Genomic DNA, 12,040 nt, shown 5'->3' with positions numbered 1-12,040 from the left:
TATGAAATTTGTTATTAATTAATTATGTTATATCAAAGTTTATTAAATATTAAAAAAAATCGATTTGGCTTTTATATTGTATCATGCGTATAGTTTTTCTTATACTACTATGGTGGCAAACAAGCATACGGTCCATCTGTCTGGCAGTTGCGTATATAATGCTAACTATTAACCCAATTTCGACAAAAGACAGAGAGAATGGAACTGAAGGATTAATTCAGGTATAGGTAAACTTTTGAAACTTTTTTACTTTAATTATGAAATAATAAGTTGATCTAATTATATTTATAATTTAATTAATCGTATTTGTCTATAATGAATAAGTTTTTAATAATAAGAGTAATGTACCTACAATTCAACGAAGTTGGTATGTTTTATTAACTGTAAATAATATTGTATCAATAATAATGCAGTGTCAAAATAGAACAAAAAATTAAGCAATGTTACAGCTACATCCGCTATATAGCCAAAATACCTAATCACGTGTGTGTGTGTGTACGATTTCATACAATGGGTTTGTTTATGGTATAACGACACTTCGATTCGCTCCGATAAATGTGATCAAATCGATAAGCCAGGAGCCGCATATTTAGACGCACAACAAATTGTACAAATCAGTCTGCGTGGGTAGGTTTTAATTGTATAAAATATTGCGTTGAAACTTCCGTCGTTCAATAGGATAATATAAGTAGATAACATAATAATTATTTATTAGATTAATTAATAAATTGTCTAATAGTATTTAGATTTATGAAACGAATTTCTATAGGTCCTTATTATATACGTGTAATTTATTAAATTAGTACATGGAACCAGCTTAGATTTATTATTAATTAGCAGACCTGTCAAACGTTGTTTTGTCCTCTACCGTCATCTGCCAGGTCCAATTTATCTTATCGTGATAACAATAATCCTATATCTAAAGTTAGAGCAAATGAATATAACATTTCAATATACCTAATCGGTTTAACAATTTCGAAGATTGTCGTGATCGAACATTGTGACACGGGAATTTTATAGGTATACATATTTATTAAGATAATATGTGGGTGAATAAAATTATTATTAAATAATATTAAGAATACGATATTTATATATATAAATAGGTAATAGTAATTGTATTTGTATATATATTTGGTAGGCATAAAAAAATGAGAGACTAAATTAGGTCTCGTCCGTTGCTCGTTGCATACGTGTTAATACTGTAGGTATATTTTAAATGATGATGCGAAAAACTCACCAATGCCGGTTGAGTGCGTCTGTCTCAAGTGAAGAGTCTGATGGAAGGTAGCTGTCATAGTGACAACTGAGGCTGCTCTGAGACATTCTACATGGCACTCAGTGAGTCTTATTCACTAAAACTATAGATTAGCGAAGTAATGTGGCGAATAGTTTGCACGGGGGCATGCCGCACAGTACAGCATGCTCCGCACCTATGCGGAGGCGATTGTGCATCTTATAGGAGAAGGTTCGGCTGCGAGCGAGCCGCCCGCCGCGCCTCACCCCGGGCACGTGACTGTCTCCGTTCGCAGAGTTTCGCCGGCCGGCCGGCCGGTCATTGGCCGACAAGCAAAAAGTTGCCTCAAGCACAACAGTAAACCCTTTGCCATAGAACTACACTAATCATTGCCTGGGGCGGGTTGCCGTGTTGGAAACGAGGTGACAACTGACTGACTGAATAGGCCCGCGCCCCGCGATGTTGCTACTTTGTTTATACTCCCAACCGCTAAACATAGGTCGTGTGGCGGCTATATCTGCGCCCGCGTCCGCGCCCGCGCTCGCGTCCTGTGAGCCATCAGCCCACGCCTTTAATGAATGTCACAGTATAATCGATAAAACGTACAAATCCGCACGATCGACTCCATGTGTGGTTGTGTAATTATGGAGAAATATAGCGAATAAATTTTCCATTCTTTTCCCATCATTACTTGCAGGTTGTTCAAAGTTAGCGAAGATAGTATAGATAAATTATCTGAAGTTGCATATAGTACATCAACTTATTAGGTACACTGTACTACTGCCATTGGCGTATTTTAGAGCATTTTCTAAAGGAGATCTGACGCCTTAATAAAGGCGTGTAGGTATGTATTCTCAGATATATATTTGTGAAGTTTCACTTGGATCCTGAAGTGGACTTTAGATAATTCTGGAATGCACATGGCCTACCAGCCTCACTCCCCCTAAATATGCCTATATCTTATGCTTCTGTAGTTGTTTATTTTATAATTAACTTTTTATTACACCATAAGGTGGTTGGTCATTAAACAAAATTGGACACGAAATACTAAATGGCGCTAAATAAAATTGGTGAGCATTCTAAATTTTTTTTCTGTTGTGAAAGCTCTGACTTAATTCTGAACCAATTTTGATAATTATTTTCAAAATCGTTACGGTTTACTTCTGTATTGGTACTTGTTGGTATAAATTATAATTTCTTCAACATTTGTTTTTCGGGAGCAAAATTTTGCATTTATGGGGCTGAAATGGGATGTGACAGTTATATAGAATATGGATGTCTGACATAGTTCAACAAAATCTTAACACTTAAGACTTTGTTTTTAGATTATTAATATAAAACTGAAATATATTTAAGTCAAAATTTGTTTTTGGATTTTTGGATCTTCTATGAAGCTGAAATTGGCGGTGAAAATATAGAAGATCTCCAGGTCAGGTATCGGTATAGGTAAGGATATAGCTAGTTAAATTAAGTTTGTAGTTTTATTTTTTATAAGAAATTAATTGAGATAGTTTTCATAGAGATCCACGTAGAGAACATATTAATTAGGTAGGTATTATATAATTGTAATTTAAATTCAGCTCAGGCAAAGATTTACTCGAAAATGTGACTACTGCGATTGTCACTGTACGAAACGATATATTTTTGTAAGGTAAAAATACCTTGTGTAATTTATTTTAACTTCGAGGCCTTCGCAACGAACATCAAGGACGACAAGAGTTACCTCTTAATAGATTAAAAACCTGATCAGTTTGTCATTGTGTAAATTAGAATGGGTATTATGTATCCGCTTGACAATATATATATATTAAGTAGTTCGTATAAAGAGTAAATAAATGAATAGATAAAATAAATATATCTTTTATATGCGTAACTGAGATTCATAGATTTATTATTGATATATGTTTATAGCCCATATTTTTTTCCATACTAAAATTTTTTTCATAGTTATAATTAAAACGTGGCGTTAAGCCTGTCATTTGAATCCACAATCTCCGTGTGGATTTAGAGATCCTTTTTTTTCTCATCATCATTATATTTTTTGTGATTCCCATTAATTCATATTATTGAATTTTAATTGCAATATTTTTGAAAGTCTTATAAAACTGAATAGATAATATTCTTGCTGATGTTAGTAACGTAGAAGAGAAGCAGGGGAAGATCAAGGAATAACTACATAGGACAAATAAAGAAAAAGTTAAGTCATAAGGAGACCAAGTATATGGCTTTCTTCTTCCAAGTTTTCCTTATAATACTAAGATTATAGGATGCCATATAACCACCTAAATGAACAAAGAATAGTATGTATTCTTTGTTCTCTTAATTGCCTTTAAGATCTCCTAGAAAAGATAAGGAGAAGACACGTATACGAGTGCATTTACGTAATATTTTTTGTGTTATGGGATTATGTATATTATCCGTGAAGCAGTTGTGTTTGTATGACTGTGTTTCGGATTGAAGGGTCGGATATGGCGTGAATTTACAGGGTACAGAGGAATAATACCTGAGTCCTCAGGAATGGCAACGCATGGGGGGTATCATGGGCGAAACAGTATACTCTATTATGTACATGGTACTGCTCATGTCTATAGGCGACGGTTACCATTTTCCATCAGGTGGGCCGTCAGCTTGTTTGCCATCCTAAGTTGTATAAAAAAAAATGTAAAAGCAAGGTTGATTTATGTAATGTTTGTTCATAATCATTATTATTTTAGCTATTATTATTCCCTCTTGAAATAGGCCTTCTCCATAGTTTGTCGTTTAAGTTTTTGTTCATATTAAAATATAAATGTATTTTAATGATATGGAATTTTCCAATATAAAAGAGTCCTAATGAAATGTTTCACTTTGATGAGAAAAGATAAATAAAATGTTCGTATTATGAACGCAAGAAAAGTTAATCACTACACATTTCTGAGAATACAATAGGTGACAATGATAAACAAAATCGTTTACTTATTCTTCTCTTGTACCTATACATTTTATGACATTGCGCTATCCTTGTTTTTCTGTTAGAATATGTATACTAGCTCGTATTATTATTTAATATATGCGTATTTTTTTAACTAACAATAAATTTATAATAACTTTCTGGTAACTTAGCTGATAGGAAATGTCTACGTTCAGGAGAAGACAAGTTTTCAGTCATATTTTTCTTCACATTTTATATATTAACTTATTTATTAGTTGGTAGTACTGCTTTTGAGCTTATGTGATTAATAAGTCTACAAGATAAAGTTTTCTCACTAAACGTTTAAGATAAAAAATAAACTACAAAGATAACTATCGAATAACGCGGTGGTGTATGGTATATATTAAATGTATAATTAAAATTACCAAAGTGAGTACCAAGCGTGCATAACTGAAGTCTACTTTGATTGGACATAAAGCATACCTTTCACAAAATATTACTCACGTGACGAGCTCAACTATATTTTATATATGTAAGTAGGTACATAACATGAATACGTTTATGACTAGCTAGTGAAAGGTGCGGTTGTAACTGCTTAAAGGAAGGCGTCGGAAGTATAATATGTTTGTAGCCTAAATCAGAATACGGAGTAGAAAACAATTTTATTATTGATAAATATTAATTTACTGTCATTATATGCAGAAACATTTGAAATAAAGACTGTGTATCACAAAGAAACCGACTTCAAATGTGACAAAACCAGTTATTTTGATCTAAAAATTAAATCACTGAATTGATTTTAATAAAAATTTTTTCATAAAATGTTTTCCGAAATTTCAAGGCTGAACGAAACACAAAATTGATGTTAAAATTACGTAATATATACTGTTTAAAAATATTAAAATATTGTTTCTTTGGAATTTTATGGTAGGATTTATGACGAACAAAATGTTAAGCTTTATTCAGTGCGTCGATTTTGGTATGAACAAATTCACGAAATTGTATCCGAAAATTCGGAATTTTATTTCTTGTAGCACCTGCAGTTTACACCTGATTGATTAAGTAACACGTATCAAAATGTTTAAATATTTTATCAAACTTTCAGATTTATAATATTATTACGATAATGAAATTATAGAGTAAGGAGACATAATACTTTAGTCGTTAGGTTAGGGATGTTTGGTATATCTTGTTGCATCCATCATAATAAATATATTTATAGATGATAGTTATTTCTTTTCATTACGTGAACTGCTAACTTGTTTCCTAATTCCAGATGCATAAAAATTAATATTGAATTATTTATAAGAGTAACGCCTGATAAATTTTAGTATGCAATAAAATGAGTGAATGAGATTTACCTTTCAGAGGGTAGGTTTTCTCTGTCTTTACTGCTTTCATCGGCCATAATGGAAACTTTTCTCTTGCCATCAGGTGTAGCAGCTCTTGTCGCGAAGTCAGCAGTAGGTACAAGCGTATTTGGCTGTGGGTCTGTCGCCTGTGCAGACACAGTCACAGTTAGGGGTTTCGTATCGCCCGTGTCGTTGGGCTGCTTCTGAAGATCGCTTAAGTCGAAAGGGTATTCTTTTATTGCAGTCATTCGGATGCTGGTTTTTCGAACCTGGAAATAAAATGTTTTTATATATGTATTGTATATTTAATCTTAAAATATCTCTAAAGCCTAACTGCGGTTGCCAATCCGCCTGCCAAGCGTGGCAACTACTGGCAAAACTCCCCGGGAGGGTTATGTTCAGCAGTGGACGGTTAAGGGTTGACATGATGATGACATGATCATAATGCAGATGATTGTACTTTTAATGGTATTTATAGTTATTGAAATTAAAATGTGTTTTGAAGATTTGCCTTTTACCCGACGATAGAAACGTAACGTTTTTTGGGTGTTTGTAAGAATAGGTTTAAATCGTTGGTAACGTAAGTATAGCCTGAATGGCTCCATGGATTAAAATAAATAGAAATAAATTTATAAAATAGGAACCAAATAATGATTGCTTTTAAACGTAGTGCTGTTGGCTATAGGTAGTATAAAAAAATAATGGGAGCATAAACTGTCAAAAACTTGTTTACAGTTTGATGTTCTGTGATTTTGTCATATTCACTTGTTGTTCCTGTCGTACGATAGTAAATGTAATAAACGTATACGTTTTCTATTCTGTTCGTTAATTAAATTGGTAGTTTGTATACGTGACTTCGTTCGAATGACTGGTATATGTTGATTACAAGGGTAAAATGTGTCATATGTCTTTTTTATTTTACATACAATGAACTAAGTTTATAGCAAATTTTAACATTGGAAAAGTCTATAAAATATCGAAAGGCAACAATCGAAGTAATATATAAACAAATAAACTCACTTTTACTTTTATAATATTAGATTAGTTAATCCATACTACCTTTTTTTGGGACTTTTTTTATAAAAGATATTCCAGATTTTTACACTAGAAATTTTGTATATTTACTACTAACAATCTTTAAGTGTAACATAAACAATAAATGGGTTATTTATTATGAGTACTAGTTTACCCAGTATGATTTATCAAGACATATTTTGAAAAACTTTATGAGTGATACCAAAATAATTGAAATATAATTTTGAAAGCTTTACATGCAATCAGAATCAAAAATTTAATTACAACCATATTGTAGTTAAGTTTTTGATCAACTTCGAAATGAGATTTTATATTTGATATATGTATGTGTCTATTTCATATACAGTACAGATGAAAATATTGCCAGAATTAGAGTAGTTAGATTGAAATGCTTTTCTTTTACTCAATCTTTGGTTGTTTTCTCTTCCTAGTCCACGTAAATGGCCTAACTTATCTAGTTGAAGAAATAGTGAATTTAGTGCTAGTTTACTTCTATAAGAATTATTTTAAAACCAGTGTTCATTTTTAACGATATGTATATATATACACAACGGGAATTTTAAAAACTTACTAAGTTTATAGTTTCCTGAAGAAGTTTTCTGATTGAAGTCGAAATAATTGTCGGAAACTATAAATATAGTAAATATATAAAATTCTCGTTGTGCATGTATATGATATGAATAAAAAAATATTTTTATTATTTATATTTATTTATTTGTTACGACCAAAGTCATAGAATTGCTGAATAGTAATTTTTAAGTAGATTAATCTTTAAAATCTGTTGTATCTGACATTGAAGAAAAAGTCTGATAACGGAATCCAATCATATTCCGATGGAATGTTAATGGTACCAACTAATGTAATAAGCTTATAACGGGTATTTACAATAATTAAGTTATAGCGATAAACATTAGCTAAAGGTACCTTAGGTACCTGCCAATCTTTTATTTTTTAAATTAAACTTAATATTAAATACACTGATACTGTTCTATGTATACAATTTTAGGCAAATTTATTGCAAATAAATATTATCGTCACACACATATGAATCGTTTCTTAAAGTTGTATGTATACGATTCTTTTATCCTTATTTTCGTATCTAAGGGTGCAGGCAGTATTAAGTTAAATATACTAAAATATATAGGGCTTATGTCTGTAGACACCGTTAATATATCTATAACCAATTAGAAAATATACTAGTATCATATGAGGTGGAGGATAGAGAAAGGTATTCTGAATGGAAATAAAAAATAAACTGTATAATTATTGTTAAGTAAAACCTAACAAAATTTTCTAAATAAGCAAAATACTGTAAAAATTCTAAATTTATTTAAAATATCAACAATATTTTTTTAAAGGAAAAAATCTAATCATATGTTGTTCCATAATAATCAAAGACAAATAGACTAATAACTAATAACACGTAAGAGTACAAAAAAATTATAAGAAAAATTTAAAATATTATTTTTTCTACGTAGGTGTATCTTATATTTTTTGTCAATATATATTACAATTTGGTATTAAAGTATTTCAGATAATCATTAAATAAATTTAAAATAATGTACATATGTAAATATTTATTTACTAGACACCAATTTATGGGCACTGTAATATTTTAATAAATTAATATGCCAACAATAAAAATAATAAAAATATTGCTGTCACCAATTGAGAACATTATGTATACGCTATTATTATTATTAAGTAGTAAATGCTTAAGTTAATTTTTTTTTATTATTGATAAAATAATTTGTAAAGGATTCGGCACATATGTACATACACGATATACGTAAGAAGAGATACACGCGCGCCTAGATTCGTTTTTCAGGCGTTATGACCGGATTCCGACAGTTGACTGAAATTTTGATGTGAATTCTACTGTAAGAGTTGTCTCTTACATTGATATCTGATTGGCAAACCATGGTATAACAATGCACGTAACATAGGTCATGGTGTTCTATAGCTACGAACGGTTCAACACATAATTTTAATACATAAAACATAATACAAAATTATATTTAATTTTGTATACCCTAAATACACGTTGTTATGCTATAAGGTAAGGTTCACCAGAGGGAGTGTTTGTACAAAAGTCGTTTGCTTCGTCACCTCTGTCCCATTCATGTTTCTGCCGTGAAGCAGTTGTGTTTGCGTAGCTGTGTTTCGGTTTGAAGGGTGGGATATGGCAGTGAATTTACAGGGTACAGAGGAATAACATCTGAGTCCTCAGAAATAGCAATATCTATAGGTGACGGTTACCACTTCCGATCAGATGGGCCGTCAGCTTGTTTGCCATTCTAATTTGCATAATAAAATTCTAAGATTAAGATACGATAATACTAAGATCATAATATAGTAGGATACTAGTGATATTATAAATGTGAATATAATATAATACCAATATATAATCACGGTGATTCGATTTCAATATTTAGTGCATATTTATGCAGTATTTTATTCTACTTAATTTTTGCGACCGAGTTCGGCCATTATAGCTAGTTCTTTTTTCTATAAAAAAATATATATTAAAACCTTGTGTATAGATTATCTGTAATACGAAAATTTTAAACGTGAATAAAAGATTATTTTATCCCGAAAGAATGTATTAATTTTAAAAATATTACAATTATGTTATATAAGCAATTTTTTTGGTATTAATGCCTATAATATTATTAATACATATTTTATGTTAAACTTAAACAACGTAAAAAAATTATGTAAATAAATAATTATTAAATTAAAGATAAATTGAGTTTCTTATTATTATTTTTTGTGTTAAATCTGTGGTGATTATTTCCTTTTGCGCCTGTGTGTTGTAATGCCGCAATGTGACAAGATGAAAATTTCAGGTACGACTGAATTAATGTGGTATTAAAAATTGGCATAGTAAAATTTTTTTTCAGTACTATTATAATACTAAGATATGTTCATCATCATCATCATCATCATATTAGCCAATCACTGTTTAAAGCTGAATATAGGTCTCCTCCAAGAAGCGGGGTTTGCCAGTAGTAGCCGCATTTAGCAGGCAGGTTGATATTTACAGTTAGGTTTTGGTAATGTTTTAAGCTTAATTACGCTACATTCCTTAAAAACTCATTTTTGTAACGTTATTCCTAGATTAGAGCAATAGTAAAAAATATATTATGTTATTATTAATAAAATTTGATCCTTAAACTACAATCTATGTGTTTGAAATTAATTTATTTAAATTGTAAGTTACAAAAATTTAATAAAGAAAAAATATCTAGGACGCTAGTGCCCATCTCTCGACTCTTAGTCGCCTCGCAATTTCCATGCAGGTATTACACGGCAAATATATATTATATTCCATTAAATAATGTTGAAAATTAAACTAAATCTAACTTGCACTAGGCAAGTAAACAAAGATCCAATTATTTAGTTTTTTGGAAATGGAGTCCCTTTTTAGTATGTTTATTTATCTAGAAATAAATAATACCACTTTTATGTGTATCAGGAAGTAGGTAAAATTATATTATAAATTTTAAATTAGGATACGCTTTTTTTTTTTAAATAGCGCGTGTATGTTATGCGTCCCCATCTTTCATTTCAATACGCCTATGGTACTCGTACAAACATACCTATCTGTAACGCGTTTGTGTTGCGGGATGATACATTTTCGTTGTATATAAACACTTAAAATATATTCTTTAAGCAATTAATAACTTCCTATTTCTTTGTATTTTAGTATGAATATAATATAATTATATGATAAAAAGTAATTTTATTTTTATTGAGAGTAGATTTAATCGAGCAGCAGCACGATATATAACTGTTGTTAAAAAGTTTCGTTTAAAGCGTCGATATGTTTAATTGAGTAGGTAAATGAGTTCAAATATTGACAGTAGTAGTTGTCGGGTCGCCGTCGAGTATTTATTTGCTTAAGTGGTCTCATCACAATCACATGATCGCTCACGAGGAACCGACCACGAGTTCTTAATCAGTTAGCGTATGCGTGTGCGCCGCCGGCTGCCACGCGCCTCCTTTACGCTTATCGTTATTGGATTGCTCATCCAATCACACTCACGACTCATTTGTTATGAGACCTTAATTAAAAAGGTAAAGGACAATGACTTCATTGAATACTAAATGTTACTTTAGAATTTCCTTATTACAACTATGTATATGAGCGTGCACTGAAGTTTTTCACTAGTTTGAATTCGAAACAAAGTTCTGATAATTTTCTTCAGTTTTAAATTTCATTTTCGTTGTTCCTTCAGTTTTTATATATACTCAATACGCTTTATATGTAATATAGTTTTAATACTTTAATAGAAATAATATTTAATAGATGTTTTGTTTCCGTATAAGGATTAGGATTCTACCGCATCACATAAGATTAGATGTATTAAACATATTAGAAATCGCTACTAATTTTTCTCAGTGCTCAGTCAGCTCAGAAGTTTTTATAAATTCTATTATTTTTGTTCTCTAAGTTGGTTCGATGACATTTCAATCCTTAAATCTAGTAAATGTGTATCAAATATTACTTCATATAAAAAAATCTACACATAATTATTAATTTTAATATTAATTTAAATAAGTGTAACGAAACATAGTACTACGATGATCTGATAATAGGCATAATGTAAGAGGTTTTAGTTAATTATGAATAAGACTTTTAAGTTAGTATTTAGCAGAAGATAATATACCTAACTATTAACAGATTATGGTACTAATTTGTATAATTACGGTGTTAGAGCAATAAACAAAAGTGTCAAACAACGTGTTTGTTTTGCTGTTCATCATTTCTTTAAGTTATGCTAATTTGATGAGATAATAAGCAGATCATCAAATGAAACATCATAGTGCTATACACATTTAATGGCAATTGAGCATTCTTTTTGCATCTAGATTTAAAATTTAATTATTACTAAACTGAGGACAATTTTCTTCTAAGTACTAGGTAATGTTTTGTCATTACTATAAGTACTAGATAGTTCTATTACCTTAAATAAGCGGAAAATTAATTATGAAATACAATACATAAAAAATGATATAGATATATCTTTAAAGTCTGACCGCCTGCCAAGCGTGGCAATTACTGGCAAAACCTTCTAAGGGGAGGCTTATGTTCAGTAGTAGACAGTTAAAAGCTGATACGGATGAGAAAGACGACGAAGATTGTTGTCTCGTGTTAGGTAGCGAAAACTTAATAATGACAAATTAGTTTGTCAATTGTTAGGGGACTGACTTAATTAAAGTTTACGCTTCTAGTTACAATATACATCGTGATAAATTATTTAACCACAAATGTAGATATTTATTTATCACTTGAAATATTCACTTGAAATATGAGATACGAGTACAAGATGTTACATATAAAATAGCACTAGTACATGTTTCGTTATCCACAAACATATGAAGTATTAGGTACTTGATATTATTTTAAGTTACGATATTTTATTATGCGATGTATATATATTATGTGATAATAAAGTTTACGCGTCTTGTAATAAATGTAGGTACAAATTTATAAAGTAC

General features: G+C 30.4%; 1 protein-coding gene across 5 annotated transcripts in view; it reads right to left on the bottom strand.

The window, feature by feature from the left end:
- Nucleotides 1-12,040, bottom strand: part of LOC113513108 (sodium/hydrogen exchanger 9B2-like) — a 54,124-nt gene that overhangs the window by 19,868 nt on the left and 22,216 nt on the right. For 4 of the 5 annotated variants that reach the window (XM_031907994.2, XM_031907996.2, XM_052900880.1 and 1 more), the window contains exon 2: nt 5,510-5,769. In XM_031907994.2, the coding sequence (XP_031763854.2) occupies nt 5,510-5,769 (260 nt within the window). Of the gene's footprint in view, nt 1-1,240; nt 1,577-5,509; nt 5,770-12,040 lie in introns of those variants that run through there. The other variant, XM_031907998.2, reaches the window with a different exon arrangement.

The sequence above is a fragment of the Galleria mellonella genome, unplaced genomic scaffold, assembly GCF_026898425.1.
Source record: "Galleria mellonella isolate WM207_F2 unplaced genomic scaffold, CSIRO_AGI_GalMel_v1 utg72, whole genome shotgun sequence".
NCBI classification, from domain to species: Eukaryota; Metazoa; Arthropoda; class Insecta; order Lepidoptera; family Pyralidae; genus Galleria; species Galleria mellonella.
The sequence above is the reverse complement of the archived record's forward strand: the minus strand, read 5'-3'. Positions and strand labels throughout refer to the sequence as shown.